This window comes from Lates calcarifer, linkage group LG23 (genome assembly GCF_001640805.2).
Source record: "Lates calcarifer isolate ASB-BC8 linkage group LG23, TLL_Latcal_v3, whole genome shotgun sequence".
Taxonomy (NCBI): domain Eukaryota; kingdom Metazoa; phylum Chordata; class Actinopteri; family Centropomidae; genus Lates; species Lates calcarifer.
The window spans coordinates 11,189,432-11,210,713 of NC_066855.1; the positions used below are offsets into that span (position 1 = coordinate 11,189,432).

Below are 21,282 nucleotides of genomic sequence, written 5' to 3' on the forward strand. Positions count from 1 at the left end.
CAGATCACGATGGGATGATGTTGACCCTTGAGGTGCAAACTAAGATCCCTGTCGCCACAGAGACGTGAAGATCGTGCTGTGAGCGGGGAAGTCTTCTCTCCAACTGGCAGCGGGCCTGGCCTAGCACCAGGGTGCTCAGCCAACAGCTCTTCTCCACTGTCAGACCCCCCCACTCCCCTCCCTCATCCACCTCTTCCTCCAAAGCCTCCTGGATGCCAGTCTGCCTGGCTGGTGTGGGCCAAACAAGCCCGAGCCATCGGGCCAAAGGGGCAACGGAACTGCTGCCAGCTGGGCCAGCACTTCACGGCCGAGCACCACTCTCCAAACAAACAGTGCAGTGGGCCACAAGCCACGGGCAACATGGAACCTGTCATTACCAGCCGTGCATGGCTGGTTCACTCCCCAAAACCCGAGCCAGGCCAAGGGCTTGAATGTGTACTGCACTTGACTCTAGCAGATTTCTCAGCCAGGGTATGCCATATAATGAGAGAATCCCTTTTTCGCATAATGCTAGATCATCAGTATATCAAGGTATACGTGTCTATTTACCTGTTATAAATTATGTTGACTTTCATTTTCAACACCTCTTTAAGAAATAAGACGAATAATTTTAAAGCCATGAATGACGACTTCAAGACGTTTACATATGAGTGAAAAAGTAGCGAGTGGAAAGACAGTGCTGGCCAAACAGTCCTTTGGGATTAACTGCATACCGATCTAATTATACAACATCTAGAAAACTTCCTATGGTCCCTGGGCTAAAATTGAATGCTATGGGCATTGGACCTCACTGGGGTTTTCTCCACTGATCAAGGTTCTACAGGCTTTTGTGGCATAACTCTGCTTTGTCCTTACGATTTTGGCTACAACACATAATGGTTTGAGGCATCCATCATAAAAAAGGCCTTTCCAACATCACTAAATATGAATCAGTCAGAGGGAGGACCGTTGCGATTCAGTGTCCAACCATTACTTTCACTGGAATGCACCACTGGGACAAAAGCATTTAGGGAGAGACTCAGAGTAACGAACAAAAAAACCTGTGTCACAAATCCACTCTGTCATTACTCTACACAGAGACAAATAGTGATTCGGTGTGTTTCCTGCTATAATTCAATCGTCCACCTCCACACAAAAGCGTACAACACATCTCAGTGGTCATGCCTGAGCCATTGCCATAGTCTGATAATTCAAATAACTCTTGGATTTGTCTGTTTTGTTTCTTTGTCACATGCAGTGTCTCAGACATCGCTGGCATTCTGTAGCACAATTTCATTTTTCAAATAACAGTGAAGCCAAAGACAAATCCCAACAAAGACAGATAGTGGCTAACATTAGCAAAATGTTAGCAAACTGCTTTAACAAGCTGAGCCACGGGGTCCTTCTAATTAGAAAAGTAAACTGCTCCAAAACAATATTCTAACACTAACACCTGCATTAAAATTTAAAGATCAAGTTACTGTTGTACTGAAATTTCTTATCTAAACACCTTTTTGACAGACCTACTACAAATGTCACTCAGGGAAACTGAATATACTGGGAATAACAACAAATTAAATTTTAACAAATGGTCTTTGTTCTTTACTTAAAAAATTAAATTATTTTAAGCTTTGTAAAGTCAAATTACGTATGACATATGACTCTTTTATCATAAATAGCATACATCTTGTTAGGTAATGCTGCTGCATGGTGCAATAAATTTTCATCACAATTTTACATAACACCTGGCACTTCTGAAGCTCTCCTGAAATGAGAGCTTTTGGAGGCTAACATTGCAAGGCTGACACTCAGTCTGTAAGTTGCTGCAGTGGCAGTTTAAAATGATTGTGTCTTTCTTTGATCATCAGTCATTTTCTAAAAGGTCGATGACCAAACTGAATTGGGTCAACAATATCCAACAAGCGATTTACTTCTGTCCTGCCATCATAAGGAAACAACCATGATTCTGGACCAAAGACTCTTTGAGATGATAAGCTCTAGTCTCGTCAATAGTACTACATATTACTAACTGAAAAAATTGACAAGGGATTATAGGGTATTTTACCCTTTTGGATGATCATTTGATACAGTGCAGATAAGTATATTGCTTCAAAAAATGAGAAGGAATTTCACTAATTATTGCTACTGACAAATGAAACCACTGAATTGAAATACGATTAGATGACTCAAGAACAAAAAGGCACAGTTTTACTTTGACCTAGGTCATCTCCTCTTTTGTTGTATTTTTTTATTTATTTATCTGAGATACTTGTATTCTGTCAGTAGAAAATCACACCAATTTTCAAATGACAATAGAGGGGATTCAAGAAAGATTGAGATTGAATTTTTGTCTAATAGTAGACTGCACTCTGGGATCGGATTTGGCAAATAAGATATTTTCAAAGCCTTTCCACAGTAGTTGTCAAAACTGTTGTGTTTTACACATCATGGAATGCCCTTCACAGCAAGCACCACCAAACCAAAGTAAGGGATGGTTCTGTCCTTTTGCCTTCCAGCCTTTGGAATTCAAAAAAAGTAAAATACAACAAAAAAACTATTTTTGTGTTTAGTATAAAAGCACTCAAGGTTAGAGGCTTTTTGTTTGGAGAAGGGACCAATATGCTGTTGAAGTATTTTGACGGGCACTCCTCTTGAGTTCCTGATGCCTACAAATGCCTTGTCTTTCAACCTTTTGGCTTCCTTGAAAAAAAGTGGTCCCCTTTTTATTGTTTTGCCCATTGTGATAAAGGGGATCTTTTATGCCATCAACAACATGGCAACAATGTACTGCCTTTGTTTCATTGCACCAACCTGGGGGTCTGTTAGGATGAGATACAGACAAACAGAGGCGTAGTAAATGATTGATGGGTTAGAAGAAAATATTAAAAAGAAAAAAAAAACAGTCAAAATTCAGCATTTGTAAATATTTCAAGCTCTTGCACCCTGCCAAAGAGAGATCTGAGGGGCAACAACAATAACAGCAAAACTATACTTAACCATCTATCTTGATGCAAACACAAACTAGACAGCTGACTTATTTTGCTGAGACTATCACTGTTTTCAAAAACTACTTAGATATCTTTGATAAGAATAAAACTACACACTGTAGCAATCTGGAACCTTAAGACTCACTGGACATTGTTTCTTATTAGGTCATCAGCTGTAATAATTTGGATTAATGTACTTCAAGGGCATGGAGCCAAGGTATTCCCTTTCCACTGTTGTATGCTACTGTATGTTGTTAGCCAACAGAATAGACTGTACAATGATGGTGACATGAAGAATTCAATGAGAGCTGACTGCAGTGCAGGGAAGGTATGTACAGTGCAAGTGTTTGGGCAGAAGCCACTTCATCCGGCAATGCAGCCCAAGAGCAACTTATCACGGCAAAGGGATCCCACGTCCTCGCATGGTTCATGATGGAATAGATGACAAGCCCTTATGGGTATACTGTAAACATATAGGTTATAAAATAGCCCATTTTCCTCCTTGACACAAATACCAGCATCCAGTAATGCAGTGGCATTCCACAATATTCCAGGCAGCTGTTGCATAGTATGCCAAGAAGTATGCACAATGGCTTACTGGGAGGGAACAACAGTCAGAGAAGAGACAATGTGATAGATTCTAATTGCTTCAAAATGTCCTGAAGAAGGCCCCCTATTATCTATTTAAATCGGCTGATAATGGGAGGCTAGGAGGAGGAGGAGATGGAGAAGGGGGAGGAGGAGTAGGAGGAGGAGGTGGGGGGTAGGGGGACGACCTAGGCAGAGGGAGAAAGCTATCCTCTGCGCTGCTGTCGCCTCATTATTTTCCGTCTTGACGGACGCCCGCGCTCAACCCCTGGATGAATGGCCCTGTGCTGAATAAGTTATCGCCAGACACACAAAGGGAAGAGTACGCTCCACAAACAACACAGCAGCACTGCAAAGCATGAATCTCTTTTTCCTCTCCTCCTCAGTCTTTTCTCCCCTCCTCATATCCCCCACCCTTTCCCCCTGCTCCCTCTAGACGAAAGGCAGGCCCTGCCACAGACTGAGATCTCACCTGTAATTTCTACAGAAGCTCACAGTAGGTGGGGGAAAAAATGTAACGGATATAATAAAATGAAAGGGAGGAAGGATACAGGCATCTATGTTTGCTGAAAAGATATATACCTCCATTCCTCCATTTTCATTGTTTCATCTGTCCCTTTTGTTTGTGCAACTCCTCAGTGAAGACAGGGACCTCCTTTGGACAGCATCTAAGGATGTTTGAGAGGATGTGTTTTGTTCTTCTTAAGACAAGGCCCACAGCATGATCAGTGAAAATGGCTGGGTGTTATTTGATGTTTATTTTGTTTCTGTTACTGTTGCTTGGACTGCTGGGGCCTGGCATATCAAATCAAGATCATCTCTATACAATGCTCCCATGAGAGGGTGCAAGAGAGGATTCCCTATAGCTGCTAAACGGTAGCTAGGGAATAATGACAACAGGAAAGAGTCCATTTCCGAACAATTATGGTTACAGCTTCCTCTACGGCCGCCGAGCCCTCTCCCTTGCTGTCACTCAAAAGTAGCAGTGGAACTTTTGGACAGGAGAGCCTCTTTCCCCTCTGACGGGGAAATCAGAGGGTGCCGTGGCCCGACAGGCGCTCGACGGCAGATCAAACAGGGCGGGTACCCTTGGAGTGACACCTGGAGCCACTTCAAGGGATGAGAGCGCCACTGATCTCCAGTCATCTCGTCAGAACGACAGTCTGTCAGGGTTAAAGGAGGGGAAAAAAGAAGCTCTATCAACTAGGATGGGATGAACGAGGTCGAACGAAGCATCACCTCAATGTCGTGGCTGGCTGACCCCAGAGCACTTGGAGAAGTGATAGTGTAAAAAGTGGTTTTTGTTGGAATGCTAAAGTTCAGCATCAATGCCCAGTTCAGGGACTAAGTGATAACTGATTGCGCTGATATAGGAGGCTCACTCAAAATATGACTGTTGTGTTTGGTTGTTGCACTTTGATTGCAAATGCCATCTACTTTGGAATGAATTAGAAAGCATTCGCTATTTGCCATTTGGTAAAGCTAGCTGTCTGTTTCCAACTTTGACTTTTTTTTAACATGACTTTGGTTCTGAAAAAATCTAAAGGACTTCTTCACCACCACATTTGAAATAATTAGAATTCAACTATGTCCTGACCTGTCAAAAACAGAAGCTGCTATGGGCTGGATAACAGAGAGAGGGAGATATGTAGGGAGAAAAAGGGGGCTTTGGCAGCCAGTTAAGCGAGTCAGTCCTCAACAGACAAATGCATCCCTTATATAAAACAACAACACGTCTTTGCCCTTGTCAACAATCCCTTCCTCTACAGCCCAGGCTTGTGTGTGTGTGTATATATTTTCCTTTCTGCAAAAAACGTCCCATCAGCACTCTCTAATGGGCGAGGTGGAGGAAGAGAGAAAAAGACTGAGATAAAGCAGGAGGGAGAGCGAAAGAGAGAGAGAGAGAGAGAGGTGGCAGTGGTGCTTGTTTGGCTCAGGAGCAGTGAGTAATGAGGCTGAGGCGCACCCTGTCATTGTCCCAGCAGCAGCCTGTAGCCACAGACACACAAGAACATTAAAAAGTATCTTCTATCTCCAAAAATGGGGAAAAGTGCAGATTTTAAAGATGCTTATCTGACATTCAAAACGAAAAAACAGCTTTATAAAAATAAACTGTAGTTTAATATCAATATGAGTCCATTATCATTTTCTCTTATAGAAGAGTCCGCTCAATATAAGATAACCCACTGTTAGATACTTTCATAGGAGATGTTTACATCTACAATCTCCAATATTCAACATGGTATAAAATATCATACAACATTCAAGCATCTGATCTCTTTAACTATGGATAATGTTACAAGTATGAGTTGTAGCAGAGTGGAGGTAAGAGTCCAGATGTACTCATCATGTCCATGGACAGCATGGACAGCAGATGTGTTTGCTGTTCTGCACATACTACATTAGGTGTCTGCATATGTGGTCAATAGGTGTACAGTGTACATGGTGAGAGGTATGAGTGGTAGAAATTAACCTTAAATTAACCTCAATAAGAAACCTATGTTTGCTTTGCCTCAGTGGCAAAAGGGCCTCAAAGCCCAGCAAGGTCTTCCAGTACTACTCGCTTGTCTACAAAAAGTCTACCATCATTAACACCAGATATTTTTCTACAGTAGACTAACATACTAAGCATAATCCACTGAATATAACCATAATGTGCATGCATGCACATGCACACAACAGCTGTGCTCATCTTGATATGTATAAAGTTTAGCTAGGGGTTACGGTTGGGACAGATACAATTCATGCTTTGGCACTTTGCTCCTTTGCCAGAATAAAAACAGACTGGACATAAAAAGCACAGAATGCTTCCCTGGAGGGGGCAGAAAAGGCCAGGGATAGGACTGACCCTGAGGGATGCAGCAATATGGGGGTGGGAGGGGGTAGGGGGGTTGAATGGGGTGGTAATGATGCCAGGCTGAACAAATTGCAAAGCAAAGGGAATGTGTTTAAATGTAGAACATGGAATTATCGTGGCAGCAACATGGAGAGGAGATCAGAGAGAGTGAGATCCACTGGGAGTGATCTGCCACTCTCGGGACAGAAAACACGAAGCCGGGCTATGGCTACTGTGATGAGTTCAGCTGTAATACAAAGTAAAATAGGATGTAAAATAGGCCAAACATGTCTTACACAATGTCGTAGATATGGAGTATATACCATATTGTGATTAAACATAATAAGAGAAAAAAAATGAATATCTATGCATGTTCATGTGATGGAGCTATATATATAGATAAAACATAGTTCCAGAAGCCTTGCCACTGTTCCATTAAGCTAACTCTCCTGGACAGCCGATAATCAAACCATTGGTAAACGAATAATAGAAACAAACAAATAAATGAAAGAAAAAAATGGAAAAGAGAGGGAAGAAAAACATCAACTGCAATCTGTCCCATCTTTCAGCTTCAATTTAAAAAAATCAAATATTTTTGTTCAATGTCATAACAAGACTTCAAGAGGGCCCCAAGACTCCGATCCCAGCAAAGCTCACTGGTAGAGTTGAATTCAATTAATTATGTGACCTACATATTCTAGTAGTTAATATTCCAGACAGACAGATAGAGAGAGAGTATATATTTTCCAATTATACAGAAGTGAGGCAAAACTTATAAATTGTAAGGAATCAAAAGTTCCTCTCTCCAGCTGCCTCTCTGGGGGCATGCAGTTTGGTCTCTTGGCTCATGACATTGTTTGCATGTTGGTTTATTGAGCCAAGCAACCAAGGAAAAAACTCTTAGTTTCCTGTAAACAAAACAGGTTGGAAACTTTTGATTAACCCACAGGCAAGGATGACTTACACCTATTATTTTTCTGCCCAATATTCATATGAAGTTTAATTTCCATTTCTACAAAGATCAACATTAGCTGTATTATATTTACACTGAACTTGCCACAAGTAACTATTGTGTATGATCAGAGAAATGAACTTAGCCACATATTAAGAGAGCTTGTCAAAACACATCTGAAGAAAGGAAGTTAGTGTCTTGGTAACAGTGCGCCTACATTATCTTGTGAGCTACAGCATCATCCTCACCCCGGCTTGTGGGCTGATCTCTTAATCAGTGTCCAGAGTGTGCATGAGTCCTCTTCTGAAGGCTGAGGCTCTGTCCATCCTGCCTGCCCATCGCTACTGCCAGTTCCAGCCATGAATATGGAGCTGTTCTGTGGCTGGGAGCTTGCTTATGTTTTCTGTCTGATATCTAGGCCCCATTCCCATTTCAAAGGGAGGTCCACCCGGGGCCTTGACTTTTTGATCTGCCTGGCGACTGAGTCGACCACCTGCATGTGGGATCAGCTGCCAGCGAGAGCAGACAACCCCTCTGCTTCAAAATATACATCCTCCCCCCTTCGTTCTCCCTGCTTCATTGCCCTTCACTGTGCCCCCTCCCTCCATGAAGTTGCCAGGAACCCCAATGGTCCTAACTGGGTCTGGAGCTGCATCCCATTCCCAACTGTTCTGATGGTGGTGGGTGAGACGCTCGAGATGTTCAGTATAGCAGCAGGAAGGCTTGCGGTACGGTCACGGGCCAATTTTGTATTTATAAGAAGCCATAGTGTCAATGTGCCATGGAAACAACAGAGGCCTTATAAAAAGGTCTGTGGCTTCTCTAATCAGGGATACTGATCCACAGTGTGAGCTGTAACACTTCACAGTGCTGTCTGTACCAAACCCACGTCTATCAAACAGCAGACCAATTAATTGACAAGAAAACCCACTGAATTAAGTATATATATATACATTCTCTGACATCAGAGAGTCCATCTAATATCTATGAACCTGATAAAGTCTCAAAGAAAAAAGACTTTGGCCTGTGGGGATTAAATCCTTGCTCATGTTAGGTGTCCTTTATTTTACAGAGCTGCTAAAAGACTTGAATGATAAAAGATACCCATTTTCCTGATCCTATTGGTTAAGTCCAGTCCCCCAACAAATCAGTGTTTTGCTCACTGTCAGTGGGGTAATCTTAGAAAGTGTTTGATGGAAACACAGATTTTAAAAAAAAACAAAAAAAAAAAAACAAGCTCTCATTTCTAAAGCCATCGTTTCAAATGTACATGAACTAGTGTAATCTAAGACTGACAAGTTTCTATTCGAAGATGTTGACAATTACTACATCTGCTTATGGGATTAATGAAGTATTCATGTATCCCATATTATCAAGACATCTACATTAAAAAATCAACTCCTCTTAATAAATACAACCAGTCAAAGTTGCTAAAACTTTGTAGTGTTGCCGAATCTTATCTTTGTAGTACAAGGAGTCTGGCAGTGGTACTAACCAAGCACTATACGAAATGAAAATAGATATTTGATGATCAGAGATATTAATATAATATCAGGATTGCCTCTCTGCCTCATTGGGATCACTGTGCCTGTCACGGTATAATTAAAACCCAAAGGATTTCTGACGACTAGATTAAAAATTAACTAAGAGTGGATGCCCTGGATGCCCACCACTAGACCACTGACATCCACTATGTATGAACAGAGCTGACATGAGACTGTGGCTACATTTGTGAGACTAGTTATCAACCCCCAACCCAGCCAATCAACGGCACCTATAAACAGTGTTTTATACTAATTACCCTCATTGGCAGTGATGAGTTTCACAGGCAGAAATTTGTTAAGATTAATTTTCAAACAAAGCAACAGCTATTTGAGATGTGTGGGTTTCTGAATGTTTCTTACAATAAGTGATATTCGCAGAGTCTTTAAGTTAATTGGCTTTCTTGAACCCTGACAGCTAACTTAATGAGTGTCTAATTGTTTCTCAGCTGGGATGATATGCACCAGACCATAAAGACACTTCATTGAGAGGTGTGAGTTTAGATCAGACTACTCCGACAATGAAAAAGGACACCATTTATCCTGTGGATCACGATAAATACTTCAAATCCTTACACTTACACACTCAAGTGTGTCTGGCATGGATCAAGGCCATAGTGTTGACTATTCGTAATCGTACTTAAAATTGTTACTTTGCTCATTACCATTGCTCAATGGTGAAAAATGACATATCTCTGTATGGTATTCATGTGAAACAATTGTCCAAAACTCTTGGCTTGGACAAAAACAAAACACTGGCTTTCAAATTTGGGTAATTGCTGCATTCCAACAAAAGAAACATCAAAATATAATTTAATCAACCTGTGCATGAGTATCTGTGCCCACGTCTGGTTCACAAGTGCAGACATTATGAAATATAACAATAAAGGTTTACTTCACATTACCTATCTGCAAAAGTCCCTTACATACTGTTGATAGAGTAAAAGTAATGCACTATTTCTACAGATGTTACAGAGAATGACAAAGCATCTTCCCCGCATCCCCTTCTCTACAGTGTAAAGAAACTACAATTGCTCTGACATCGCAAACAAATAAACAATTAATCAAAAGGCAGAAAACCAGGGGTGCAAATAATTAAATGAATGAGGAAATTAGGAAGAATTGTCTAAAAGGGGGTGGGGGTGGGATATCATTGAACCTTCCTGAACTTACTTCTTGCTCTCAGTTCTCTGTCTCTGGTTATAAATGACTTCAGATTTGACGTTTCCAGCCCACAACCTTACAACAAAACACACTTTCTTTTATTCAAACAGTGAAGAAACAGAAAGAAAAAAATGACTTTTTGTTAAAGAAAGGCGGGGGGCGTGTGTTGTGCTGCTCCCATCAAGCAGAAAGGCGGGCGGTAGTCACAGAGGCTCGCAGCCGGGCCCCACTTTGGAAAACCCTCATAAATCCTGATTTGAGCGGAGCGCTAACCAGAGGAGGTAAGGCACGTCAAGAGAGGGGGCTGAAGAGTGTGTGTGAGGGGGGGAGTGGCAGCTTGCTTCTTAAAATGCTACGTCTGATTAAGTCTTCCCATTAGGTGACAGCTGAACTTTAACATTAATATGATAATATTGAAATAAGTGTGTGTTATTTACTTCAGCTCCAGAGGGGGGCAGAGGGAAGAAGAGAGGGAAGGAGGAGGGAATGATGAATGATTTTTGAACAGCTTTGGGTGACATGCCAGGCGAGCTGACCCCCCCCCCCGCAATCCTCCTCCTCTTCCCATAATCAGACTTGACAAAATGGAGACATATGCAGAAATATTGGTTACAGTCGGCATCACAGCCCTTCTCAGGCCTTCCCTCTCTAGTAACTGCCGGCCGCCCTGTGAGCCACCCTCCAAATTGTCTACGGGCACTGAAGCATCTATTTCAATTGGCACTTCCTTCCTGGCCCCAGGATTTTACATTTAGTCTGTGTCATTTACATATTACTCTTAATCAAAATCCACAGTGGGCGACAGGGGGAGAGAAAAAAAAAAACAAGAAAAGAGGGAGCGAGAAACAAAACCGTGGCGTCACGGTTCAGGGGTAGGCACACAGGCACTTTATGAAATGGAGATGTGACAAGACATTACGGTATGTGTGTGTGCACGTTTGTGTGACTGTGTGTATGTGTGTGTGTGTATTAGGAGGCAGTGCATAAGATAATGCTAGGACTATTGAAATATTGAATGCTTGTGTTTGTGTGATTGTTGGGGGCTGCCTTGTGCATGAGCTAGCAAGCAAGAGACAAAGACTCCAAGTTGAATATGGGCTGTAATATGGGTTGAAAAACAAAGGCAAAGAGAAGACAAGAATGGAGACATGTACAGTGCGCACTTGTCTTATCCCGCTATTTTCTGCAAGATGCTATGCAGGGATACTCTTTTCTCAGTCTACCCAGGCACTTTACACCAATACCACTGCATGTAACAGAACAGCCATTCACATTGTTAGTTTAGCATAGTTTGTTCACTCAGTCAGAGAGTAAGTGTCATATTAATTTAACCTACAACTAATCAGAATAATTAGAATCAGAGTTAAAGAAATTCACAAAGAAAATAAAACCCTGAAAATTATATGAGTGCATCATACTGCATAAAAAGTACCCAGATACTGCACCTTGTCAAGCAAATGTTAATGATAAATATCATCCAAATGAAACTCCACTGAAGAGGACAAAATCAACTGGTCACAATTTAATTATTGACTATGAGTGATGAATTGCAACTTTGTATTTCCTTTAAAATGCAAAGGTTTTATATTAATTCATCCACTGATTCACAATTTTTGTTGTATGTCTTTGTCCATCCCAACCTTTATTATTTGGAAAAGCAACAGCAACACAGTGCTTAACACCAAAAAAGTTGGCTAATTTGGATCTAATTACAAACTTGGTGACTTGGAGAAAGCTCACAGCACTGTTAGTGCATGACAAAAACAGAGAGGTGCAGAAACAATGTCCCTACCTGCCTCTTACCTTCTCAGCATGCCGGTAAGGATACGAGAGCTCTTGCCCAGGTTGGCGTCTGTTTCTCTCAGCTGAGGAGACAGAATCGGTGAAAGACAGGTTTTAGTTTCCATTCTGAACAGCTGTCAGGGTTATCATTACACAGACTATAAAGAAACTACAATGGTCAAAATGATAAAGACTAATACTCTGTCAACTGCTCCTCTAACTACAAAATAAAGTTATTAAAACATTGCAAAACAAAGCCTTGCTCAGTGGCAAATTGAAAAAGACGCCTCTAAAGTTTGACACTTCATCCTTCAATCCAAAGTTGGTTGTAAACTTGAGAGATTAATTGATCTTCTTGTTTTTTACCTTTAGGTTACTGGTTCACCTATCTAGAGACAGCCCTGTTCTAAACCACCCTTTTAAACATACACCTACCAAAGCATAAATAGCTACACTATGCACAAAATCCATCCATGTTTGTTTATAAGTTTTATGCCCCCAAGTCTATAACCTAGAGCCATCATGAGCTGTTTTTCCTAACAGCTAGAGAACCCCTGTAACTCCAAAGAAATCGTCAGCAGCACATTCCCACTTAGGAGGACATGTTACTCTAATGGCCCTCTGCTCATCTTGCTGCAAAGCAAACACTAGAATGGGGTAGGAAAAAGAGTGAGAAGAGCCCTTTACTTTGGACGTACATTGCAAGCATAACGAGTCCTTGAAGGCACACTTGAAATAATGATCATGGCTATCCAGGGCTAATTGCCTTGGATATTTTCCTTTTTCTTGCTCCATCTTCTCTCTTTTCTTTCTCTCTGCCTTTTTTTCCTCAAGGGTCACAGAAATGTTTTCATTCTACTCTCTTTATCTGCTGTAGGGACTTTCACAGGGAAGGGAATTGGCAGAGATGTTGCCAACAAGATGTGTGTGACTGCAAGAAAAATGCTGACACTGCACTGAGTGAGGTGCCACAAACGTCTACCTGTAGTCGCATTTCTAGACGATGATGGGAGAGCGTGGGGAAGAGTCATTGCAGAGAGTTTCTCTCTAGAGTCAGCAGGGAGTCATTCATCTCCATCTTTCTCTGAGATAATAACTAGTTTTCCAATAAAGTCATTCTCACTCAGTATGTTTTCATCAGTGTATTATATTGTATTCTATTCTTAATTCCTCACTTTCACATCTCTTCTTCCAACCACTCTCGTCTTCACAATGGATCCAGCATCAATCATTTTCCTGTTTCTTCTGGCTCATCTTGCAGTCGTCTCTCTTGCCTGCCATTCACCCCCTCTTCCCACCCCTTCTTTACTGCTACTTTCTTCCTCTTCTTCTATCTTTCCTTCCTACCCTCTGGCAGCCTGGGCTGGTGCTATGCAGGTTGCCAGAGCCAAGGATACATGTGGTACAGGGTAGGAGGTAGGGGACCTGGGGTTTAGGCCCTCTGGCAAAGACAACAAGTCCTGCAGTTGCCTGATGTCTGCCTCTACCCACAGATCTGTCCCCTAGATACTTCACACTTTCTCCCAAAATACATCTCTCTCTGAATCATTCCTTCTTTCCATTCCTCTCCCTCTCTCCGCAGCCTCTCACCAAATCGCATGCTTTCCTCCTTAACCTGGAATGGAAACTAACTGAAATTTCAGTGCAGCTGACTGTCTAAAATTAACTGTGGTTGCCTGTATGGCAAGAAAGAGAGGAAGGTGTTTCTCCTACCTTTTATTTTTCATGTACAGTTTAAAAACAGAAAATTCTCCATAGACACCCTAGGTCACTCTTCAGGATTAAAAGATATACATATTCTGTTAACAAAATAAAGCTCATTTGCACATAAAATTCTAAACAGCCTCTGATCCATATCCTTTCAATCTATTAGGTGCCAAAAGAGGGCAGAGGGTTAAGCATCAAGGCTGAAAAGTGCAAAACTAAAATGTAATTCTTTTGGGGGCATTAAAGTTTGGAAGCTCACAGAGCACGATAAAGACAAAGAAATTACTAATGTGATACCTCAAATTACACAACTGATCCTCTTATATTGGTAATATGTGCTTTCACATGATTAAACTATACCTTCACAATACTTAATTTAAATAAACATTATGAAGTTATCCTAACAGTTGGCACTAAAGTTCCAGCTTGTTGTGTAGCAGTTATGTTTCACTGTGAGGTGCTCTCAAATATTTAATATGTGATGCCTGATTTGTGGCTACAGATGGATGATCACAAAATGCAAAGGTCATGGGATACAGACAGAAGCTGTCTGCCTGATCAAGAGAGAGGGGAGTGGACAAATTTGGTAATCTGAGAGTATGATTTAGTAATTTAAGGGCAAGAATTATTCATTTGGGGGAACAAATTAATAATTTGTGTAGACAAATTGCTTATTTTGTTTCCTGAAATGAGTAATTCTTGCCCTCAAATCAATTATTTTACACACCTGAATTATTGATTCAAAGATATAAATTACTAATTTTAGGGAAGGATTATTAAAACATACCCTGCCAGCTACTTGTCGGGTTTTCTGTGAGCTAGTGGGGTTAAATCAAATTCTTCAATCCACGCTGGGATTCTGAGTTGGGAGTGTACAGCTTTGACCCAGTGCTGAAACCTTCCATTGACTTCTATTTGTACCATAAAAGCAAAACAAAAGGCCACACCTCCTGCTGAGCATAGGGGATTGTGTCTGTGTTGTGTGTGTGAGAGAGTGTGTGCGTTTTATGTCCACGTGTTGGAATTTATGCTAAAACTTTGACTCCTTCTCTTCCCATCTCTTTAATGCAAAAGAGCTGCTAACCAGCCCTCCCATCCTGTGTCTTTACATCTTTGCTTCTTTTTACTTTACTTTTGCCCCACAAACTGCTTTTAAAGCCCTCTGAGTGCCTGTGTGTTTTTTTTTTTTTTTTTGGGGTGGGGTGGGGGCAGCAAGAAGCAAAGAAAACTCATGGGAAGAAGGGAGAGAGAGAGAGAAAGCAAAAGAAAGAGAGAGCAGGTACTCTCAGTAGACACTGTGGACCGTTTTGAAAGGAGATGTTTGATTTCCTTTGAAATCGCCTGTGCGAGGCTCACTGCCATGTTGTGATCTTTAAGCATTCTGCGTTGAGGGGGCCGACAGGGCTGGGCCCCCTTCCTGTGTTTGGTCTTTTCTGTCTCTGCCTACCTGTCTGTTTGGCTGGCTGGATTGTGAGGAGGGGCAGCGCTAAGGACTGGGTGGGGGGGCTCTCTGAGGGAAAGCGAGAAGGAGAGAGAGAAACCGGAGAGGAGTGCTGAGAGGTAAAGGAGGGTAGGTGAGGAAGGATTGCAGCTGGCAAAGTTAACTCCATTCAGGTGAGAGGAAGAAAAGGGGAAAAATCCTGGAGAAAGGTGCGCAGGTATCAACAATATGTAACCACAAGTATGTTGATCTCACTTCATGTGATGTGACATTTTATCAAAACCCAAATTGTGCAGTGATACTGATGACTAAAAATCCATCAGTAAACAAACACATTTATTACCTTGTCAACACAATTCTGCTGACATCTTGTGTGAATAAGTGTAAGCATACCCATGACAGTGAGTGTGCCATGTTTCTGTGTGTAGACTCGTGTTTGTGTGTTTACTTAACAAACCATGCAGAAAGTGGTGAATGCTGTCACTGCTGTTAACCAGTTGTAACACTTTTATAGCCTCACAAACACTTGTTAAAACAGACAGGTGAGTGTGTGCAGGTGGCATGTTTGTACTCACTCTTTCTCTGGCTCTCTGGATCTTCTCACGGTCACTGTGCAGGTTGGAAAGAATCTCCTGACCCACTTGTTCTGCAAGAGAAGCAGACACAGTATGAGTATAATATCTAAGTAATGAAAATGAAAATCCATACAAGCAATCTTGAAACAAATGAGTAAAAAAACAGGAAATGATATATGTTATATCTGTATTGCTGGAATGCCCACAACATTAAAGTAGTAGTATCTAATGATTTGTACTCCTTCATATCTCAGATGTATAGAACACGTTATTCCATCTCTGTCTCTTTCAATTATGTTTCAGGTGGAAATAATGTGATATTTGCCTCCTGGATTTACTCAGTGAGTAATATTTTGTACACTAACTGCACACAGTACAGAGACAACAATATCTAGAGGAAGCATTGAGTGGGCTGATAGAAGAGTACTGTGGCTATGGGAAGTGTTTTTAAACCGTCTTAAAAGCTGTAAACAGACATGAAGTTCTAGACAACAATACCCCAGCACCCAGCCTGCCAGTGGGGTCCACTCAGCCAATGCAATATTCATTAAGCCATTCTTTTTTAAATGCCTCTCGTCAGTTGTAGATGTAAACACATTAACGCACAGTTATAAAACATCCCTGACAAGGCACCTGACAAGCTCGTCAGTGGTCACTGTCATTTTCCTGTCCCTTGGGTTGAGGACGAAAAAGGAACCCGCAAAAAAGAAAAAAAAAGAAAAGATAAACCAAATAAGCCGCCCCCCACCAAAAACCCACTGCTGCCATCAATGTAACCATACTGCTACAGCATTAGTGTTTAAAAATGAGGGAGGCAGAGGATGAATCAGGAAAAAAAAGGAAAAGAAGTGAAGAATCTTTGCATGGATCAAAGACAGGCTTTCAAGCGCACCAAACAAATCCGGAATAAACAACGCAGTTGCTGACTGTATTACACTACACAGGTGCCGCACACCAAAGGGCCCACGTGCTGAGCGCCTGTTTGGGGGGAGCAGTGCAAAAATGGGCTACATCTGGCAGCTAAACAAGAGAAGAGAGAGAGAGAAATGGAGAGAAAGATATATAGAGAGGGAGACAGAGAAAAGGGGATCAGGGAGAAGTAAAAAAAAGAGAAAGCACTGTCAAATGAACGACATTCGTCTCCTATTCATCCCATCCCTTTTACCCCCCTACACTGTAACGGACTCAAATGTGTCTCTTCCTGCCTTCATTAATTTCTAATCTGGGACGAGACAGATTGAAGGATACCCAGATTAAACAGTGCAGTCAGACAGTCACATGTGACAAATAGGGCAGATTAAAAGACTTGAGTGCAGGTATTAATAACCATAAAAATACAAGCCCTCCCCCGTGCCCATTGGAGAAGAACAAGGGATAAACAGGAAGGGAGTTGTAGCGGAAATCTTCTGTTAAAGAGACAAATAAGCACATCTATCCATCTCTGTCAGGGTTGTGGCTTTTTTTTAAATGAATGAGTGTGACAAGCACTGCAGCAGCACAGTTTTTTTTTTGATGGCAAGTGCATTATTGGAAAGGTTTGTAAAGTGCAAAAAGATGGATGGGGTAGGAGAAAAGGCCTCCAAGTCTAAGTACTGAACAATCATTACACACACTCTATTTAGGTATGAGTTGCAAGACAAACATGGTTTTGTAAACATCTAGGTACTGAAAAAAACAAGATAAAGAAATAATGAAAAGTCTTTTCGATAAGCTACCTTTCAGTGGACAAGACTGGAAAAGATTCAGATATGTGCCTACCAGGCACTGCAGAGTACACGGTGCTGGTACTACCGAAGAATGATATGAAACCAAGTTTTCAATAGCACTCTCAAAGTACAAAATCCACCACTGTTTTTGATACTGAGTCATTGCACAGACTACCATCACGTAAAATGACTGCCTTTGACAAATTCAACAGCTGTTGGACAAAATACATTTCTTTATACTTAAAGGGAGTTTTTTGTTAAAGTCATGCCAGTTTTTTTCAGCTTTGCTAGAAGAGAACTACACTGCACAACCTTGATCTTGAGGGACACTCTTCTGAACTCTTTAGAGAAAAGGGCATATTCACCAGAGCAGAAACAACAACAGTGCCTTTACACATGATGATAAGCAAATTCTAATTCAGAATTTAAGAAAATCAAATCATGTGACATTAAGGGCACCATATCTGCTCAAAAGTAGCATTGTCTGTGGATGTCCGTGATGAGGAGTGTAAAATCAATTGGTATTGATGATAATTGGGGAGTAATTTCTTGAACTGGCTGACTAAAAAAAGGTTTCATCATATCTTGTTAAGATAAACATTTTCCTTGGCTGTACGGCAAAAAAGGCCTCTCCCCAGTTCTTGCAATCTCTCATCGTCCCTTTCTGGGTTTCCCCCAACACAGGGAGCCATTAGAGGTGTACACAACTCCCGAGGGAAAATATGGTGTTTATTGTCTTTATCATGCATCTTCGCCTGCATTACTCATTCTTTGGCATGTATCTACATTTCCATTCATCTTATTTAAGTCATGCTGTCCAGTAAAACTTCATTAGTTACTGGGGAAGGGAGCTTGTTGGCCAACAAATGGCACAAAAATACAGAGTTAAAAACAAGGATCTAACACAGAAGATTAATGAAAAGGCTCAACAAGTATGCTTTTCTTCATCATCATATACTTGATGCAGACAAGGCTTCCACCCACAACTGTCAAGTCCTGTGAAAAAATTAACACAGTGAACTGGTCCCTCCAGTAAAACTATCTGAGCTCAAGTTGAGGTGGATATTTTTCGTAAACACTGACCTTAAATGGCCTGTTGGTTCATAAGATTCTTTTGCCATGTTAACATATAACATATTCAAGTTTGTACAGTATTCTTAACTGTACAAAAGAAAAGGACAGAAATACATCATTTATGACCAGGATAAAAATATGGAGTATTAAAAATGTACAGTTGATAAAAAAAACAACGCAGGAGAGGAGAAATAATTTACTGTTAAAGCCTCTGACTTGTTGCTCATTAGTGTGTAAAATATTCCCCTCCTGTTTAAACAGCTATTAACAATTTAAATAACCCTGGCCCAGAGGCCTTGCTCTGACTCACTTGCTAAAGATCCCCATCCCCAAAGGTCCATTTAACAAGCCCATTATTCCATTACATTACACTCACACCAGCACCAGAGAGCCTTAATTTAACTCATTCCTCTAATATGACCGTAGAAAAGAATTAGTATAGAAAAGTTGATGGCACAAATTAGAATGAGACGGAAATGATGTCTGGATTAGGAATTTCTTCCTTTAAATCCTTGGTCACACTGTTGACATAACAGTCCAGGTCTATTTTATCTCACCTTAACACATCGCCATTATGTTAACAATGATAAGGCAGACAGAAAATATATTTACTGGACAATTAACTTTACTAGTGCATGAAGTAATGTAATCTGTAATGCTAGAAAAAGCACCATAAAATGAGCCTAACAGAGTTGGAATGAAACATTTCTGTCTGTATTTACTCCCAAATAGATCTACAATGATTACTTGATCAACAGAAAAATAATCAGCTCACAGCCATTTTGAAAAATCTATTAATTATTTAAGTTATTTTTCAAGCAAAAATGCCACACTATCCCCAGTCCAAGCTTACTTAATTGTGAGGATTTTCTGCTTTTCTTAGTCTTATGTGAAGCTAAATGAAATATCTTTGTAGTTTTGAAGGTTGGTTGGACATATAAAGAATTTGAATTTAGGCTAGTTTTTTTTATATTCCATGACATTTTACAGACCAAACAATTAATCTGGAAAATAACTGGCAGATTAGTTAATAATGACAATAATCTTTTGAACACCTCCCAAAACACAAAAGTTCACTTATTTTCTCTTATTGTAGACACTAAAAAAAAGGCTCAACTAATCATTTACAATTCTGTGTTAAATGTAAACATCATAAAGTGACCATGTCCACCTAGTCTGGCTCATGACAATCCAGCTCAGAAAGCCAACAATTATGGTACAAACCAAACCTCCCCAGCCTTCAACTTTCTCCAGTCCATGGACACATTTAATTGGAGGCATCATCTATTTTACAGGAGCTGTTTCAGAGCAGTTGCACACTGTCTGAGAGCCCCTGTCTCTCTTTCTGTGTTGCCTTTTTTTTTTTTTACCTTGCTCCCTCCGTCCCCTGAGCAGAAAGGGTACAAGACCTGACAGTGGTGTGCTCTGAGGCTCAGCACAGCTCCTTTTCATTAAGCAGTTGAGACCACTTTTTGAAGGTTACCACACACACTTATATCCGGACACAAGCCACACACTCCAACAAACGGGGTATGGAAACCCATGGGAGGGTTGAGGGGAAGTGAGGAGGAGCCTGATAAATGCTAGACCATACATTTTCTCTCTCTCTCTCTCTTTCTCACACACACACAGGCACAGGCACACATACACATACATACACACACACACATACATAACATAGATACACACACATAGTTCACCAGTCAACTTATATACCTGTGACTCCCAAGTGAATAAAGTTACCTGTCTTTGTACACTTCCAGAGAAGCTTTTTTAAGGACTTCTCAAGTCTACAACTGCCTGCTGACACACTTTCATCACCTCCATCAAAGTTGTACCCACACTGGGATGTATTTGTAATGCTGAGCCCACAGGCCATGAGGCTAGCGCCTTCGCACTGAGCTATAGCTCAAAATAAAGAGGTGCCAACTGCTAGGTCACAGGGGGGGCATCTAGCAACTGGGAAATCGGCGATAGTATGACAGCTTACCTATAATAATAATAACAAACTCTATTCCATGTTAATCAGAAAGTGCTCCGTCTTAGTATGGGAAATAAAGTATTTAAAAAAGAGTCAGTATGATTACAAGTGTTTCAGAGGAGGTGCATTATCTACAATTCATTTATCTTCAGCAGCACCCTGTATAGGTAGTGTGCTCTTTTCAGAATAGAAGAGGAACTAGCCTATTCTTGCAAGAGTCTAAGTACTTAAAAGGCCCAAAACAAGTATTATCCTGGGCAGACTGAGGCTGGGCCATCCCAGTCCACCCTAACTTAGCCCATGCATCAGCCCTTCCCCTTGCATAAGTATGAGTGGTGGTGGGCAGTCAGGGTGGATTTCTGGGGCCTTTCTTCACTCCGCCAGGCTCTGTTTTATTCATCGCCTGCGCCCTGACCCCGCAGAGCTCCTGTTCTGACAAATCACTTCTGATTAAGACAGATCTCTGTTAGTCAGCCACTCAACTTGGCCTATTCATCATTCCGCAGAAAATATTCCTCTCTCCTCCCCCCATCCCTCCTCCTCCCGGCTCGTTTGCCTGTCCGTCAGACCGAAGCAAGGCGCAAAAGAAATTTCCGCTGCTGTTTTAAATGGCTGATTATAGACAATTGGTGGATGGAGAGACGTAAGAATGTCTTATGGGTGATAAGACGCAAGTTTAATGGGTATAAATGACCAGGCCTGTAGGAGACCAGCTGGTAATAGAACCATTTGTTTAAAGCTGAACCAGCGTGGAGAGAACTGAAAGCTGCATTTTTCCTCTATTTGAGCTCCCCCTCCTCTTTTCCCTTCACCTCAGCCTCAAAGTCAAATTCTCAGATCACCAGATTTACATTTTCTTTTAAACAGCAAAGTCCCTTTCACCCTTATTCAATGAGAATTGATGAGGCTCGGAAAGGAATAGCTTGTTTTACATTTATGAAATTACCCATACCTACATGTCCTTGTGGA

General features: G+C 41.2%; 1 protein-coding gene across 5 annotated transcripts in view; it reads right to left on the minus strand.

Annotated features, from left to right (window-relative positions):
• Positions 1-21,282, minus strand: part of vti1a (vesicle transport through interaction with t-SNAREs 1A) — a 111,059-nt gene that overhangs the window by 23,655 nt on the left and 66,122 nt on the right. For 3 of the 5 annotated variants that reach the window (XM_018703311.2, XM_018703309.2, XM_018703308.2), the window contains 2 exons: positions 15,553-15,623; positions 11,851-11,912 (listed from right to left, as the gene is read on the minus strand). In XM_018703311.2, the coding sequence (XP_018558827.1) occupies positions 11,851-11,912; positions 15,553-15,623 (133 nt within the window). Of the gene's footprint in view, positions 1-11,839; positions 11,913-15,552; positions 15,624-21,282 lie in introns of all 5 variants that reach the window. The other 2 variants (XM_018703310.2, XM_018703312.2) reach the window with 1 other exon arrangement.